Here is a 16,592-nt window from a genome sequence, read left to right as displayed (position 1 = left end):
AAATACGTTTTAATACTTTATAATTTTCAAGTTCAGTAGTTATTTCAATAAACAATTAAAAATTAAATTATTTCCAACAATTTTTAAGGTGTAAAGTATCTTATTCTATTTTTTGTTCTTCTCTTTTTTTTTCCAAAAGAATCTATTGTACAGATAGAAGGTTAATTTTTCCAGCTAATAACATAAGTTAGGTGAAATAAGCAACGGCTCACATTCACCGCTCAGCAGGGCTGTAATAAAAAGTGTAATGCTGCTATCTAGCGCTTTGCTGATTTCAAGCTCTAGATCAGCGGATCGCACACGACCTTGGGAGTAATCAGTCGATAAGTCATCTATTCCCTTGCGTCGGGCGATATAGGTGCGTAGAGGGGTATAGCAGGACAGGCGAAGGGCATGACCTGCTCTCGCCTGCTGCCCCATTATTATTAAGGGTACATATTCGTTATGTGTGCATTCTTGTTATGTGACGTCCAGGTGGTCGTTAGGGCAAACTGCTACGAAGCGACTACCTGTTGTATAGGAAAGCGCCGGACCTTGCGAACCTTCACGGCTTGCGCAGGGCTCCTAGCGAGGAGTTGATCCATCCGACCCAATAGGTACCATTGTATTTCTATGTGACAGGCGCGAATGAGATAGCTCTATTACGAGACTGCATTGTCTGCATTTAGAATTAGTGATTTTGACAGTTAGACCGAGAATAACGTTCCCTTTAAACGTGTCAAGGTCGTAGACTTTGTGTAGTTTTCGGGGTATTTGTTAACCTTCGAAGGCCGAATCAAGGCCACGCGTGTTGTTTGTTTTGATTGGGTGGCCGCGGTAACGCGCGCACGCGCGAAGAAAGGGACTCAGTAGCGTAATAACGAAGGCAACCGCGGGATCCACAGGGGTGCGTGTTGCCATGTACATACATACCAGCAACATCAATTTTCATAATCGTAAAAGGTGGAACATTTTCTTTAAAGATTTTGAAATTCGGAGTTGCTGGTAGCCAGATATACGAAAATTTACCCTCTCGACGCATTGTAAAAATACTTTCACGATAATACATCTGATTCAAGCAATAAATAATTAACAATAACATATCAAGATAAATAACAATTATTTAATCAGTGAGAAATATTGAATTTTAACAACTTAATAAAATTTATAACTTGCTAACTTTACGTGGTTTGCCTCTACAATGAAATAATTAATAAAATATATTATCGACTACAGACAGTCAAAGCGATAGAATGGTGATTAAAATAAAATAATTATACACTACTATTTAACAAACTTAATATAAAGAATTCAAGTATTCGCGCTTCAAGCAAAGGCGTTCTAACTAACGGTTTTTTTTAAATAGGAAAGATCCAAGATGGCAGATACGCGCCAATCCCTCACTATACTTTCCCAAGTGCTTTGTTGTGTGTGTTGCTCCGACCTCCGAGTCCTCCGCTCCGACCCGACCTGCTCCGTGTGTCCGGCTATAACAGAATTGAGCAATAAGAGCATTAGCACTTCTTATATACCCTTTCGACTGCCGAGTGCTTGTCGCTGATTGGCTGGATTCTGATTGGTTGACGGTGCCGCTGTTCAGAAACTTTCCGCTAAGACAGTGCTGCCATAGTGTCGTAGCGGTTACTTTCTGAACGCAGCCGTCCTCTCCATGCAGCCAATCAACATCGAGGTAGCTTTCCGAACGCGCGGCCGCTCTCACTAGCCAATCAGCATCGAGGTAAATTTGTCCTACAATTTTGTAACGTCATTTGTGTATAAGTCGGTATAAGCTACCCGCTTATACACAAATGACGTCACATGAATAACAAAAATGGCGTACAGCTGTGTTCCCCCCTTACGTCTTTCCTGTCAACCCCCTCACCATTAGTAAGACCTTACGCCCTTTCCAAGTACTTTATACCTCTATGAAAAATTAGAAACCCTGAAATAAAAAAAAAACTCATTATTGTGAATAAGATGTTTTGATCACAAGAAAAGAAAAGATGGCTTTGAGACTTTTGTTCAATTTTGTAATCATTTAAAGATGGAAAATATAAAGTTTGTACTGCGTATCATCTAAACAGTGCCGAATTATTTTAGAAAATTATTAATACTAAAAGAATATGTATTAATATTCAATTATGGTGTATTTGATAGTCTTTTCAAATTTTAATAACTTTATCAGTCAAGTTTCATTATGGTAAATAAAACGTATGAGAATTTGCCCACCTACCATCAAGGTAGAATATTAAGGGAAACTTGTCCATGGAAAGCAAATGTTAAATTGTCACGAATCATTATATTTATTTCTGTTATATTAATCATTGTTCCTTTATGTACACATTATTATTTATCAAAAGTAGAGTCAGATTCCTTGAATATGGATATTCATCATACTAGATCAAAGCTGGAAGCATTTGAGGACTTTACATCTATGAAAGCATCAGATTTAAAGCTGAGAATAGAAGAGATGTTACGTATAAAAGTCTCTGTTAGCAATGAGCTGAGAGATTTGGAATCAAAGAGACAAAGGCTTCAAGTTGAAGTTAGTAGCTTTACACAACGTATAGATGAATTAAAGCAGGAGTTGTTGCACCAACAGACAGACCTTGACAGGTTAAAGATTAGTGTGGAACAGGCTCAAGTAGCTCAAAGAGAAGCTGTAGAAAGAAATACTCCAGAATTAGCACCTCCTAAGAGAATCTTAATAAATTCTTTGCCTGTAACTTTATCTAGTAATGATCCGCATGTTTGTAGAATGTATAATTGTTTTGATCATAGTCGCTGTGCTTTAACCAGTGGATTTCCAGTATACCTGTATGATCCAGATCAGTTTTCTGTTGTAAGCTCTGGATGGGATATAGATGGATTTTTGAAAACAACTATTAAACAAACATTAGGTATTTAAAAATTTATTCAAAACTTAGTTTGCTTTATGACACATATGTTTATATACATTTCAGGATATAATCCTCATTTTACTACAAATCCAATGGAAGCTTGTATATATGTTGTCCTAATTGGAGAAGCGTTCTCTTTGCAAAAATATAAAATTGTCCAAAAGCCATTGGACATTAAAAATTTGCATAGCTTGCCATATTGGGGTGGTGATGGAAGAAATCACATTCTTTTAAACCTTGCTCGCAGGGATTTGTCAGTGCAATCAGGAAACATTTTTGATGGCATGGATACTGGGAGGGCAATTATAGTGCAATCAACATTTTACAGAAATCAATTTAGAAAAGGCTTTGACTTGATAATTCCTCCTATTCTGGGCCCACCAGGAGGTGATGTTTGGCAAGATAGTTCACAAATGCTACCTGCCAGAAGAAAATTCCTCTTATCATTTCAAGGAGAACTAAGGACTGCTAAGATTCCATCTGTTCCTCATCTAACTGTAGATACAGAAATAGATTTAGAGAGAATAGCTGTGGATGAAAATAATTTAGATAATTTCATTATCCAACATTTGAAAGATATGACAACTGGTGTCACATTAGATAAATTTCTTATCCAATTTGAATGTATACCAGCGTCTGAGGAGAGAAGAACAATAGAAGTTCAGGATTGGTCGCTGTGCGGGACTGATTCATCGAGAAAAACAGTATTGAGAGAGTCCTCGTTTGCCTTAATTCTAGTTCCAAGTAATAATACTTATATAACAACATCATCTATGCAAGCTAGATTGTACGAAGCTCTTAGATCCGGAGCAATACCAGTTCTTTTGGGTGGTGATGAGATTTTGTTAAGCTATAATGAAGTGATCTCTTGGAGGAGAGCCGCCATTTTCTTGCCAAAGGTAGAGATAATAAAATGTTTGTTCTAAATAAAAATATACCTTTGTGTAAGAATAACTAAATAAGCTGAGAATCATTTTAGGCAAGAGTAACAGAAATGCATTTTCTGTTGAGAGCAGTACCTGATAACGATCTTTTAATAATGCGAAGACAAGGTAGGCTGCTTTGGGAAAGATACATGGGTACTGCCCAAGGTGTCATAGATACTGTAATTGCTGTTATTCGGAACAGACTGGGTATACCACCTTTGCCAGCACCCCAAGCTGCCAGTCCTAGTGTGTTCAATGATAGTTTTGTAGTAAGAACAATCATGCAATAAAGTTAGAGTAATTGTTTTTATGAATTTATATTTAATAATTTAAATTTTTTGGTTTAAACCAGCCATTAAAATCGGATAGCATAATAACTGAGCCCGAAGCTGAGGAAAGTTTGGGTCCTTTAGAACCACCTTATCCTTCCCCAGCTTTCAAGAGAAATTATACAATAATGTTAATTCAGGGGCATGAAATTTGGAATGACTGGGTCGATCCGTTCAATCTTTATCCACAAATGGCATTTGACACCATGTTACCCAGTGACGCAAAATTCATAGGTATACCTGATTACCATCAACTAATGTTTGAAAGAGGTACTTATTTATGTCTGCTTCAGTATTGACTTGCATCTCTATTTTACAGGGTCCGAAGTAGGATTTAGGCCAATCGGAAAAGGTGCTGGCGGTGCAGGAAAGGAATTCAGCGAATCGTTAGGTGGAAATTATCCCAGAGAGCAGTTTACAATTGTATTGTTAACATATGAAAGAGAGCAAGTTCTTATAAATTCATTGGCTCGCTTCTATGGACTGCCATATTTAAATAAAGTTTTAGTTGTATGGAACAGCCCAAAGCCACCAGTGGAAGATCTCAAGTGGCCAGATATCGGTGTGCCTATACACGTAAGTAATATATCAATTTCCTCCTAATTTCGAAATTAATTTAATCAATAATGTTAATTACTTTTGAGACAGGTCATTAAAGCCTCGAGAAACAGCTTGAACAATCGATTCCTACCATTTGATGCAATCGAGACAGAAGCAATTTTATCTGTCGACGATGACGCTCATTTAAGACACGACGAAATCATGTTTGGCTTTAGGTAATAATACAAACATATACGATATAGTTTCATTTAGACTAAAATGGAAATCGCGACTGGCAAAAATTGTCCTTATAAATTATTTTAGGGTTTGGAGAGAACATCGGGATCGCGTAGTAGGTTTTCCTGGACGCTTTCATGCTTGGGATCAAAATCATCATAACGCTTGGAACTATAATTCCAATTACTCCTGCGAGTTATCTATGGTATTAACAGGAGCAGCGTTTATACACAAACATTATACATATCTGTACAGCTATTGGCTACCACAGGCTATAAGGGACAAAGTGGATGAATATATGAATTGCGAAGATATTGCAATGAACTTTTTAATATCTCACGTGACGAGAAAGCCACCGGTTAAAGTAACATCTCGTTGGACATTTAGATGCCCTGGCTGTCCAGTTTCACTTTCGGAAGATGACACGCACTTTCAAGAAAGACACAAATGCATAAATTTTTTCTCCCAAGTGTTTGGATACATGCCATTATTGAATACGCAATATCGAGCGGATTCGATATTATTTAAGACCAGAATACCACATGATAAACAGAAGTGCTTTAAGTTTATATAAAAATGAATTAAATCTCTTAAAAGACCAAGGATTGATCAGTTTTATAAACATTCTTATTCCAGTGCTTCAAGATCAACTTTTCACGTGCCATTACTTTTATAGAAAATACTCATCCAATAAGAGAACAATTGTAGCTTTAATCATCCAGCAAGATTACGAAGTCTCAGCTGTAAGGATTTCTCTTTGTAGAGAAAATAAGACGTGTAGATTATTTTAAGAATGACCAATTAAAAAATCGATTGAAGCGATTTTCATAGTCCCATCAGTACTATATGAATTATCGACAAATAATTGTAAATAGGAATTACGAACAATTTTTTCAGCTTTTAAGTAAATAATATAAAGATATAATAAAAATTCGTACGCGATGGAGAAAAATTGTTCTAACTTTATAATAATTTTTTTTGTAATTTAGGTGCATCCGCAGGTTAATTGAAAAAGTATTCACCATGAAGCTCGATTCCATTCCAATGGACTATCCTCGTAGAAAAATAATTTTGGAGAGAAAAATAGGAGAGCGTAAAATTGGGGTATGGATCTACATAGAATTGTGGATAAAAAAAAATTACAATGTGATTGTGGGATATGGCGCGTATGTTATTTTTGGATGCATTCGGCTACTTTAAGCCTATATTTAGCTATACGCGAAGGATCAGTGAGCATAGTAGAATTATTGGGTAAGCGTACATTCTACGCGTATTCTATTGAGGATGAGGCATGGTGAATGACCGTGTGTGCACTGTGGAGCCTATACAGTACAGGATGACATGGTCTTCTGGGAGATCCCCGAGCCCCTCAACACCTCAGTCCATCCGGTCTGCGGTAAATCCATGGAGGAAGAGGGGGTATTCAGGATGGGCCAAAAGAGAGCAGAATATGCAGTGGGATCCCACGAATGTCCCACGAATCAAAAGAGGATGAAACGAGCTAAACACGAGATGAGGAAAACTAGTTAAACCAGGATCGTACTAACAACCGGCTCCTTTTTTCTTATTCTTCTCAACTCGATGTCTTTTCCTCATATACTCCTAAATTCTCCTTATACCTAAAACTATTTATTCAACATTTTTCTCGTAAAATTGAATCCTGGCATATAATTTAAATACCGAACTCATAAGTTAAAGTAAAATTTCATTCAATAGTTATTGCAAATATTAAGAAAGAAAATAAAAAATTTTTCAGAGAAATTAGAAAGAGATTTAGCGTTAGATCGGGGAAAGATAGACACGTGATTGTTAAAATTTAAAAATGGGAGAATGGAGTAATTTGTACAGCCCTGACTGAAGAGGATGGTAGGGGAGTTAATGTTCGGGTGGGGACTGGGGAGTAGGCCTGAGACAGAGCGAGTGGGAGAAGAGAAGGAAAAGGGAAGGCAGGCAGGAGGCAGGCAAGCACTAAGCAGGGTGTTGTAGGCAGGTGTCTCCGTCGTTTTGTGCGAGCGAGCGAATTGCCAACGAAGTAATACGAAAAGGACAAGACAGCCCATTCCAGTTTAGAGTTTGGTGATCGGGTAAAAGGACATATCATTGAAATTCTGTGTACACAGTGCATAATGGAAAAAATGCCATACGAAATGGCAGACTGACTCGGGAGGATCTTTCCCTCGTATTCTACAGTGTTTCTACACTTTTTCCTTCAGCAGTGCTCGCATTTCCTTTCTGATTTCCACGAAACGACTCTGTGAGAATTCAATCCGACCATAGGAACACGGATAACACACACACACACACACATATATATATAGAATTACAAGGCACGGAATTTCCCAGCTTCACCTGTGCCCTTCCTTCCTTTCTCACAGGATATTCCATCAGCATTCTAAGTGGAATTTTCAGTGATAAAACCTTCGCAAATGAAGTTTACAGCTGCGAGACACTAGTTAATACGTCTCGAATTACCCGTTAATCGCAAAATCCAAGTAATATTTGCAAGTGCTGCATAATTCTTCGATAAAAGAGGCGTTGTGAAACAACATTCGAAACGTTGCCATGCAAGTTGGTCGTTTCGAGAGAATATCAGTTTTGCCAGAGGAAGGATAGGAATACCGATCGGTTTGCCTCGGACAAAGTTTCTGTTCCGTTGCAATATTAATACACAAAGGAGAACTATGCATGTGTCTGGTGCCAAGCGAAGAGTCGTTTGCAGCGTGCTGTCGAAAACCAATGGCAGAAAAATCGATTGACCAATGAGAGGGTCGAGTTGCAAAGTGGAATTGGAGTGACAATTTTCGTCATTGATAGGACTGGATCGAGTCAGCAATTAAAAAAAGAAAAAAAAATGAACAATGCAATGCATATTGGAGACTAGACAGAGAGATTAATTTTCAATTTAAAGAAATGAGCCACTATGGTAGTCAGCGTGGATGCTCGAATGATTATTGCTGATGTAATAATTGATTAATTCGTAAATTGAAAAGAGTCGAACGATCAGGATACGAAGACGATAGATGAATAGTAGAAAATATTCTTTACTATGTTGTTTCGAAAGTTTGAAGAAACTTGAGTGAAGTCGATGATTGTTATTGTTGAAGTAACTTGAAATGCCTTTGCAGCCATCGAGTACGATGGAGATGCAGGTGGGCAGCTCGATCTCGTTGCACCACGAGAAAGAAATGACGAGGGAGAGGCTGCTGAGGGAGAGAAAAGAAATCAAGTCAAATTTTCTATTTGCACCCATGATGGCTGATATTCGCCTGACCAGCTCCTCGTCCTTTCGCGTTTTGAATCCCAGAAGGATCTCCGAGTCCCAGTGTTCCTCCGGAATCAGAGCCGACCTCGATCCAGAGCCCTCGGGGAAGAGGTGCAATGTCCAATTGGACTTTGAGTGTTATGGCAGAAAAACAATTGATCTTGAACGTTCCTCAAGACAAGCAGAATCCAACTTAAACTATCCCGAGAGGAATAATCAAGTGAGTGATGAATATTCCAGAAGAGGAATAGACCTGGATCGTTCTAGGAGGAACATCGATATTGACCGAGAACCCTCGAGGATGAGAGTGGAGGCGTCCAGGAGGTTGGGCACCGAGAGTCCAAGAGGTATAGCGGATATGGTACGTTCGAGGAAGAACGTGGACGTTGAAGCCGAGTGTTTTCAGAGGAGGTTAGAAGTAGAGGTGGATTTTTCCCGGTTGAAGCTGGACGGGGAGTGTTCCAGGAGGAGACTGGACACGAGCAGTGTGAGGTCGGTCGACGAGAGGCCCAGGGCAGGGATATCGAAGAGTGCTTCGTCCTTGCAGAGTTTAGTGAGACGCAGGAGTAGGAGACACGGTTCTTCACTGCCACTGGAACTCTCCACTTATAGCGCTTTTCCGGTCAGCACAGTGGAGGGCATCAGAAAGGACGAGACCTGCACCACTTCCACGTTACTCTACGGATCCGTCCAGCCTCTCGGTGCAAAACTCGACAAAGAGAGGTCAGCTCAGGAACCCCCCTCTCTTCCCGGTAGCCTCGCTCCAACGACTAATTTCAATGGCAGCAGCCTTAACTCCAAGGTCTTCGGCACCGCAGCCCCCACGCTCTTACGTCCCAGCCCTGCGAAACCCGCGTCCCCTCCGTCCCCACCGTCCTGGAGCAATTCGCCCCAGGAACAGGACTCCGATTACATTGTCGATCCTGGGAAAGGCGACGCTTACTGCAAAGGACAATTTCTTGGCAAGGTAAATAAAACCTTCGCTCCGCACCTGTTCCACGCCTCGCTCTTTTCCAATTTGTAAGTTTTTTTCTTTCTATCCTCTCACGCTTCAGCGGCCCTCGAAGCCAGAGATTCAATAACCGCATGAATCCATTTTCTTTTAATATTTAAATATTTTATCGAGTTTTTTTTTGTAGATCCGCGGAGATGATTTTCTAACGGTGGTGGTGGATTTTCACAGGGTTGAAAATTACGCAAGATTGTATCTCCATTTCCGGAAGGATAATTAGCAAAAGCTTCATTAGCACAATTTTATAACTGGCGAGACTAACGAGCCATTTGATAATGAAGCAAATGAACCGAGAATTTCTCCACTTTTCTCGTATTAATAAAATAACCAGTTTTTAAACGATGACTTCTTGCTGCATAAGTTCGTTAATACAATCTCGTTAATCTTGCTGATGCGCCTCGTTTATAACAATTAATTAAGCAGATATTATCTGTGAAAATTGCCAGTGGAGTCTTCCTTACTATTTTCTTTATTTTTCACAAGATGTTCCTCTCCTTCAGGGGTTCAATTTCTTCTCGTCAAAATCCTAATTATCGGTTTCTAGAATTTTTAACGCTTTTATCGCGCGGTTTATCAATGGCCCGTTAAACGCGCACTAACGAACCTCCTGTAATCCGACCTTTCCACCTTTTCTCGCCGGAGAGATGCGCACTGAAAGAAAATGCGATCAAAGTTTTATTAGCCGTGACCTTTTTGCGACTGAAACGTGAGAATTCGAACTCTTTGTGCCAAGGATAAAAATTAAGGAAAGCTTCAAGGATCTTCTACCGAGGCTGCGTCTGGTGAAACGCAATGCTCAAGAAAGAGGGTGAAAAGTACCGAAGAGCGAACAGAGTCTTTTTGTTTCTTTAATAAAGTAGCAGAGGAGGATGAAGGAAAAAGCTGAGAATGATCGGAGAAAAAGGGAGGAACCAACTGGTCGAAGCTTGTAACGAGTGGTAAAAAGACCCTCGAGAGAACTCGAGGAACGAGCAGAGAGAGGGGGGGGGGGAGGTGAAAGAATGACTGGGAACAACTGAGAACTAGTTTGAGGGATTGGCTGATTGCGCGACGAGTTGGATTTTCGTAATGTCGGAAGATATTTTTGGCCAAGATATTCTGGCAATAGGCCCGGGATCGACTCGCCTCTTTTTAACCCTTCCCATTGGCATCTTCTTCTCGATATTTACACGAAAACTCTGAATTTTTATTCGTTGCAGGAGCCCTTCTTCCCGTTAGCTTCGTGGAGAAGCTCCTCCTCCCCTCGGGTAACTTCCCGCAGGAAACCGTGTGTTTTTCCTGCACTTCCCAAGATAGGAATAGACCGGAAAAAATAAATCACCACTCTGCCTCTAGTCGTGTTATTTTTAAATACCAACCATTGTAATTGCTCGCCCCTCCCTATCGTCCTCCATTTAATTACGGATTAATCTCTGCTTAAAGTGGAACGCGTTCTGAGAGAGGAAAAAACTTATGCTCATTGACATGACCAAAGAAACTTAATTCTCATTGTATTCGTTAAATTGAGAGCATTTTTTTATAAGCAATTAAATAATGTGAGAAAAGAGCTGGTTATACTGATACAAGAATTTTTTTCAACAGGGTGGATTCGCCAAGGTCTACATGATAACGGATGTGAAGAATGGAAGTCGATACGCTTGTAAGATCATCCCGAAGAACAAGATGCAGAAAATTCATATGCAAAAAGTTAGTTGACGTATATATACGTGTGTTGATGTGCCGTTAACAAACAAGCACAACGTTATTACGAATTGATAAATATTTTTAGATTGCACGAGAGATTATGATACACATGGTATTGAATCACGTGAACGTCGTACAGATGCACCATTATTTTGAAGACAATCTAAATGTCTACATGCTACTGGAAGCCTGTCCAAGAAAGGTATCGCATATCCTATCAAGTTCTGCTTTTATAGCTCATTTGCTCAAACTAGACTTCTTGCCTTATACAATATGCTTTTTACGTCCGTGTATTCCTTCTAACTATATTTATTTGTCCATCAGTCATAGTCACCCATCCATCTCTCTATTGTAATTACCAGGCCACGTTTTTTCATGACCCACCCTACTGCTTCCACAATCCGTATGGTACAGAATTATTGGGTTTCTCATCTACCATTGATCGACTCCATACAGTTTAAATTCTATTTCAATCTATCACTCGTGAAGAAGAGCGCAAATCGATGAGGATAATTGGCGAAGCAATTGCATGCCAGCAGGTCATGCACTTCGAGCACAAAAGATTCCTGAAACATTTCGCACGAGTCTTGGCAAAATCTCAAGGAGATATGGCCCGTTTGATTGACCTTGTCACACACACACACACGCATTGTACGTTGTACCGGAGGATCATTTAGAGAGTTTTGTCATCGCCAATGAGGTGAAAACTGATTCATCGCCAGCACCGTCCAGGGAGCTGCTGTTTAAACGACTCCATGTTCCTCCGATAAATCCTGGTCTAATCGAGGAGATTGTTCGATAATGGACGAACCGTGAGATTTTTGCACGTTACTGCTGCAAAATTTTTTAGCGAGGGACTGTTATTCGTTGAGCTGTGGAGTAATCGCTTTGTCATCGCTGAGTATTGGTAGGGGAGGGATAGTATGACGAGGAGGTTGTAGAAGCTGAAGAAATTGAAGAAAAAGTGTGGAGTGAGTGAGGGAAGAGAGAAGAGGCAGGCAGGAGTCAAACGGTGGATGAGTGGAGTAGCTGCTGGTGCTGCTGCTGCGATTCCCTGCCCTGCCACTTGCACTCTCTGCTGCTGAACTCGTTTTTACCGTTACGGTGCGGCCAACCAGCTAATCGTTCGATCACCTGCTCTCTTCTGCCTTCTTGGAGAAAAATCACGACGAATATTCTTTCCCATACTTTGCTTCTTTCACTTTGTCCCCTCCATTTTATCCCCTCCCATTCCCTTTTTCTCTTTCTTTCTCTATCTCTATCTCTATCTTATTCCTCTCCCCCCCCCCCCTCTCTATATCTCTTTTTCTCACTTCTTCCCCCCCTCTCAAACTACAGTCCCCACCCTTTTCTCTTTTATTTTCACATCTTCCCTGGTATCATACAACTAAGAATCTGCGCCGAGTCAAATTTAATTCAGCTCCTAAGAAAAAATAATTCAGATGAAATAATCGTTTAAACATTTTTTAGTTCTCTGCATGAGAAATACAAATATAGATTGCAAATGGGAAATTAAATTGTGAGGAAAGAGATTAAGCGAATACGCGAAGCCTTTAAACAGTTGGTATATTCAATTGGATGTTAATAGGACTGTTCGTTGGAGAAACCTACCGAGTTAACCGTAGATGGAATTAAGGCTGCACATCAATAACATCGTTATGTATAAAGGCTTTGTGTCACAAATGAATTCCCACAATATCAATGACAAGTTCAAGATATAATTGAATCTGCCTTGTAACATCCATGGGCTTTGCTGTTAAAGATTTGTTGAAATTAAAAACAAAAGACTCTTATGTTTCTTGTATAATTCGTCAGATTACTTTTTATGAATGAGCGAGTAGCTTCTTAAATTATTCTATGGTGATATCATGTTATATTCTTTTTACAGAGCCTGATGCACGTGCTGAAATATAGGGGAAAAGTTACTGAGCCGGAAGCACGATATTATATGAAGCAAATGGTGACTGGCGTAGCTTATATCCATTCCCAGAAGGTTGTTCATCGTGATCTGAAACCTGGCAACATGTTCTTGTCGGATCGCATGATTGTTAAAATTGGAGATTTCGGATTGGCAACGAGACCTAATGGTCAACGCAAACGAATGTACGTCATAAGTTTGCCCATTTTATTTCAAACTTAAAATAACTCGCTATAAATCAAATTTTATTGCTGAATTGTTGTGACGAATTTAACGACGAAATTTTATTCAGTATTCAATTGTAAAAAAAAACGAGTACAGCATTCTTAATTCAAAAGTAATCCGTATACTATTTATTTAAAATGTTTTAATGAAAAACTGTTTTCTTTTGTGCAGAAATATATGCGGTACACCAAATTATATTGCACCGGAAGTGCTTTACAAGCAAGCTTACAGTTATGAGGCGGACGTTTGGGCTTTGGGCTGCATTCTGTACGCTTTGTTGGTGGGCCAGCCACCGTTTGACACGGCCACGTTGAAAGAAACGTATGCAAGGATCTGTAGCAATCATTATCGCGAAGTGGACGATTCGATTGCGAGTAAAAGCGGTCAGGACTTGATAGGATGGTTGCTCCAGCCAAATCCAGAGTTAAGGCCTTCTCTGGAGAGGGTCAAGGAACATGCTTATCTTACCAAGGAATACGTGCCAGCCTCTCTTCCCCATACTTGTTGCTACCAAATGCCTCAAGCAGTCATTCTCGAGCCTTCTCCTATGATACCCATAATATCCTCCTCCACCTCTCCATCCTCCTCTTTGTCCGGAGCAACTAGAAACAGAGAGATCTCTAAAGCTCGGGTAAGTGTCTGTGTGAATATTTTTTTAGCTAAAATGCACCGTTCTTTTCAATTTTACATTCACATCTCTTGCAGAGCATTGGTAATACGGACTCCCTTTGTTATCAGCAACAAAGAACATCCGTTCATTTATCAGAAGTAGATCAATATCTGTTGGACAGGGCTGAGAAGAATGATAATGTGCAAAAGGAGTCGAAGGTCTCTAATTGGATCGCTAAAAAGCTACCAAAACTACCGAGGTTCAGACAACGACTCAGCAATGTTCTATGTCCAGAACAGAAGAAACCTGGGTCTTTAGCCCAGAGCGTATTGATGCACCGTGCCTTGGAAAACTGTGTTGCCGAGATAAAACACAGCAATATGCTGCACAATCCACCAATGGCTGATGGCATCGAACCTTTATTCGTTAGCAAATGGATCGACTATTCAAACAAATATGGACTTTGCTTCCAATTATCGGACAAGTCAGTTGGTGTACTGTTCAATGATAATACCAAGATCAGCTACACCAGGGACAGAAGGTCGGTCTCTTAATTGCAATGTATGATTGATTGATTTACCACAATTGAGTAAATCCACAATTTTTACGTTCATTCTTAATAGGAGAGTAGAGTACATGACCATCGACGATGAAGTATCGAGATACCACAGGGAGCGAGATGTTCCAGCACCCTTACACGAAAAGCTAGAATTATTACGACAATTTACGCAATATATGGATTATTTTCTAACAGAAGGTGAATAAACTAATAGCTAATAATTATGTGCTTCTCTTTTGTATGTAATATTATATGGGGCTTTCAGGTGGAGAATTTAAAGAATCCCGAACTGCGTTAAAACAATCTAAAAATGCTTGTGTGCCACGGATGAGACGTTGGCTGCGAACCGATAAAGCGATAGTGATGGAGCTGACAGCCCCTTTGTTGCAAGTGAATTTCTTCGTAGATCATACGAAGATGGTGATTTCCCAAGAAGCGAGGCACGGATATCTCGTCACTTACATAGATACGGACAGACGCGTTTCTTCTTATTGGCTGAACGACCTTCGAGATTTCGGCTGCACTCTCGATCTCTATAAACGTCTTCACTACGTATGCAAAGTAGCCAGAGAATTCGCCGAACTGGATAACAATACGATCAGCAGAAGCCTGAGGAGTCGTAGAAGATCGAATCGTTCCTTAAAAGGTTGGACTAACTTCAAGAATTCGTTGAAACGTCAAAAAGATCTATCGGATACTTCATTTCTTTAAAAACAAACGAATAAGCACCGCGGTTCATTCAGGAGTTGCCGAGTAATGAATCGAAGGATGAATCGTTCCAATAATGGCTGATGAAGCTTGAGTGACAAACAAAGAGAAAAGCGGAGTGGAAAAAATTTCTTATTCGTATATTCAAGAATGTTTACTATTATAGGGCTATCTGGAATAATCTGATATAATTCTATCATATTTCCAATTATTCGTTCACAAAAGTCAGTAAGGTTCACTAAAATGATTCAATTGCATTAAAAACTGATACTTTTGCAAAAGAAGTAGCCCTAAATAGCACGCGGAAAAGTGCTTGTGCAAATTTAATCACGTGATAAGTACGACGGATGATGACAGATAGAAGCAGGCGATAATTTTAAATCTAGTAAATATTTGTTTCAGGTATGTACATACGTGCGTTAGAAGGCAATATAGGAAATAAGGCGATGTACATAGATATAAATGAAGTTATACTATACATAAATTTTGATACGATTTATCGTTAGTTGAATTAAATCTCACCACTTATGACGATAGCACTGAATACGCGAATCTTTGATGGTTTAAGAATTGCTTGCTAATGTTGCTAGTCAGGCTCGCATTCTTCCGTAAAAAATACAGAAACATTTGTCCCAGAGGCAAATCACATCGTGTGCAAAATCAATCAATGTTGTTTCTTTAATTCAAGTGATTTGAATCTTTGTTTACTATTGAATGAACAGTGTTTCTTCTTTTAACTTTTATTTATTATATCTTTTCTAAGCTGAAGAGAGCGGCCGACATCACTGCCATTGTTATGCCATTTCGCATGGCTCTTTTTCTTCCAAGCTGTTATGCATATTAAAGCTATTTATTGTTCTTGTCGTTAAAAAAACATAATCGCTGGAAATTAGGTACTAAGTATACCATACAAACTGTTACCGAAGTGATTTAACTATTTGGATTAAATAAAGGATTCATTAAATTAATGAATAATGAAATTGTTGAGCCAAAGTGGCCATAATTGTTGCTATTAGAAGACAGAAAAATGTTATTAAAGGTCGTGTGGTATGTTTCTTATTAATCACATGATCAACTAATAGCATTTTCCTTACTTTGCCAATCTTTAATTAATTTGGATCTCTCGGAGTAGCGATGGGGCAATGTGTATACTAAAGATCTCAAGGGTTGATTTAGCTATTATAAGTGCGCAACAAAGCTCTTAAGAGAAGCTATCAAAGCAGTGTTAAAACGGTTTAACGGATATTCGCTTTAAGGAGAATTTTTCTTTGTTTGAATTCTCTGAGACTATACGTCGTACCTTCTATGGAAAGAAAGTTTTGGCGCTCAATAAATTAAATACTTATATTACAAATAAGATTCTTGCAAACCGAGTGCTAGTACAGTGCAAGGAAAATTATTGTAGTTGAATACGAGCAAAGTAGGATGCGTTAACGTTAAAAATGTATCGATGCAACCAGATGCATTAGTGCTTAAAAATACATTGATGCCTCTCTCCAAATGGTACTGCAAAATATTAATCGCCAATCCAGGCACTTCCATGTCGAATAATGCGTGGTATCGCTGTGATAATTCTATGGCTAAGCTTAAAAACATGTATAATATACTGTTCACGGAGCCGAGGGTAACACTAAATAAAACTTCTCTTCATTGGATCTTTTCTTTCTCATTATTAAAGAAAACACAAAAACCTGAAAGAAAAGA

At 39.2% G+C, this 16,592-nt stretch overlaps 2 protein-coding genes across 2 annotated transcripts; both read left to right on the top strand.

Moving 5' to 3' along the window:
* Positions 1–1,862: 1,862 nt before the first annotated feature.
* On the top strand, positions 1,863–5,678 carry botv (exostosin like glycosyltransferase 3). Its single transcript, XM_066743109.1, has 8 exons — positions 1,863–2,879; positions 2,943–3,778; positions 3,859–4,074; positions 4,158–4,368; positions 4,454–4,710; positions 4,783–4,910; positions 4,999–5,466; positions 5,548–5,678. The coding sequence occupies exons 1-8, from the start codon at positions 2,177–2,179 to the stop codon at positions 5,585–5,587; spliced, it is 2,859 nt and encodes a 952-aa protein (XP_066599206.1). The 5' UTR covers positions 1,863–2,176; the 3' UTR covers positions 5,588–5,678.
* Positions 5,677–16,543, top strand: LOC136783182 (serine/threonine-protein kinase PLK1-like). Its single transcript, XM_066743108.1, has 9 exons — positions 5,677–5,815; positions 5,901–9,140; positions 10,767–10,871; positions 10,954–11,070; positions 12,757–12,971; positions 13,183–13,642; positions 13,717–14,162; positions 14,245–14,378; positions 14,446–16,543. Exons 2-9 carry the CDS (start codon positions 8,025–8,027, stop codon positions 14,889–14,891), a joined length of 3,039 nt encoding a protein of 1,012 aa, XP_066599205.1. The 5' UTR covers positions 5,677–5,815; positions 5,901–8,024; the 3' UTR covers positions 14,892–16,543.
* Positions 16,544–16,592: the final 49 nt, after the last annotated feature.

The sequence above is a fragment of the Prorops nasuta genome, unplaced genomic scaffold (assembly GCF_024137725.1).
Source record: "Prorops nasuta isolate Cenicafe-Biocafe unplaced genomic scaffold, Cenicafe_Pnas_1.2 PNAS00032, whole genome shotgun sequence".
Taxonomy (NCBI): Eukaryota; Metazoa; Arthropoda; class Insecta; order Hymenoptera; family Bethylidae; genus Prorops; species Prorops nasuta.
Note: the sequence above shows the minus strand (reverse complement) of the source record. Positions and strands in the feature narration are given on the sequence as shown.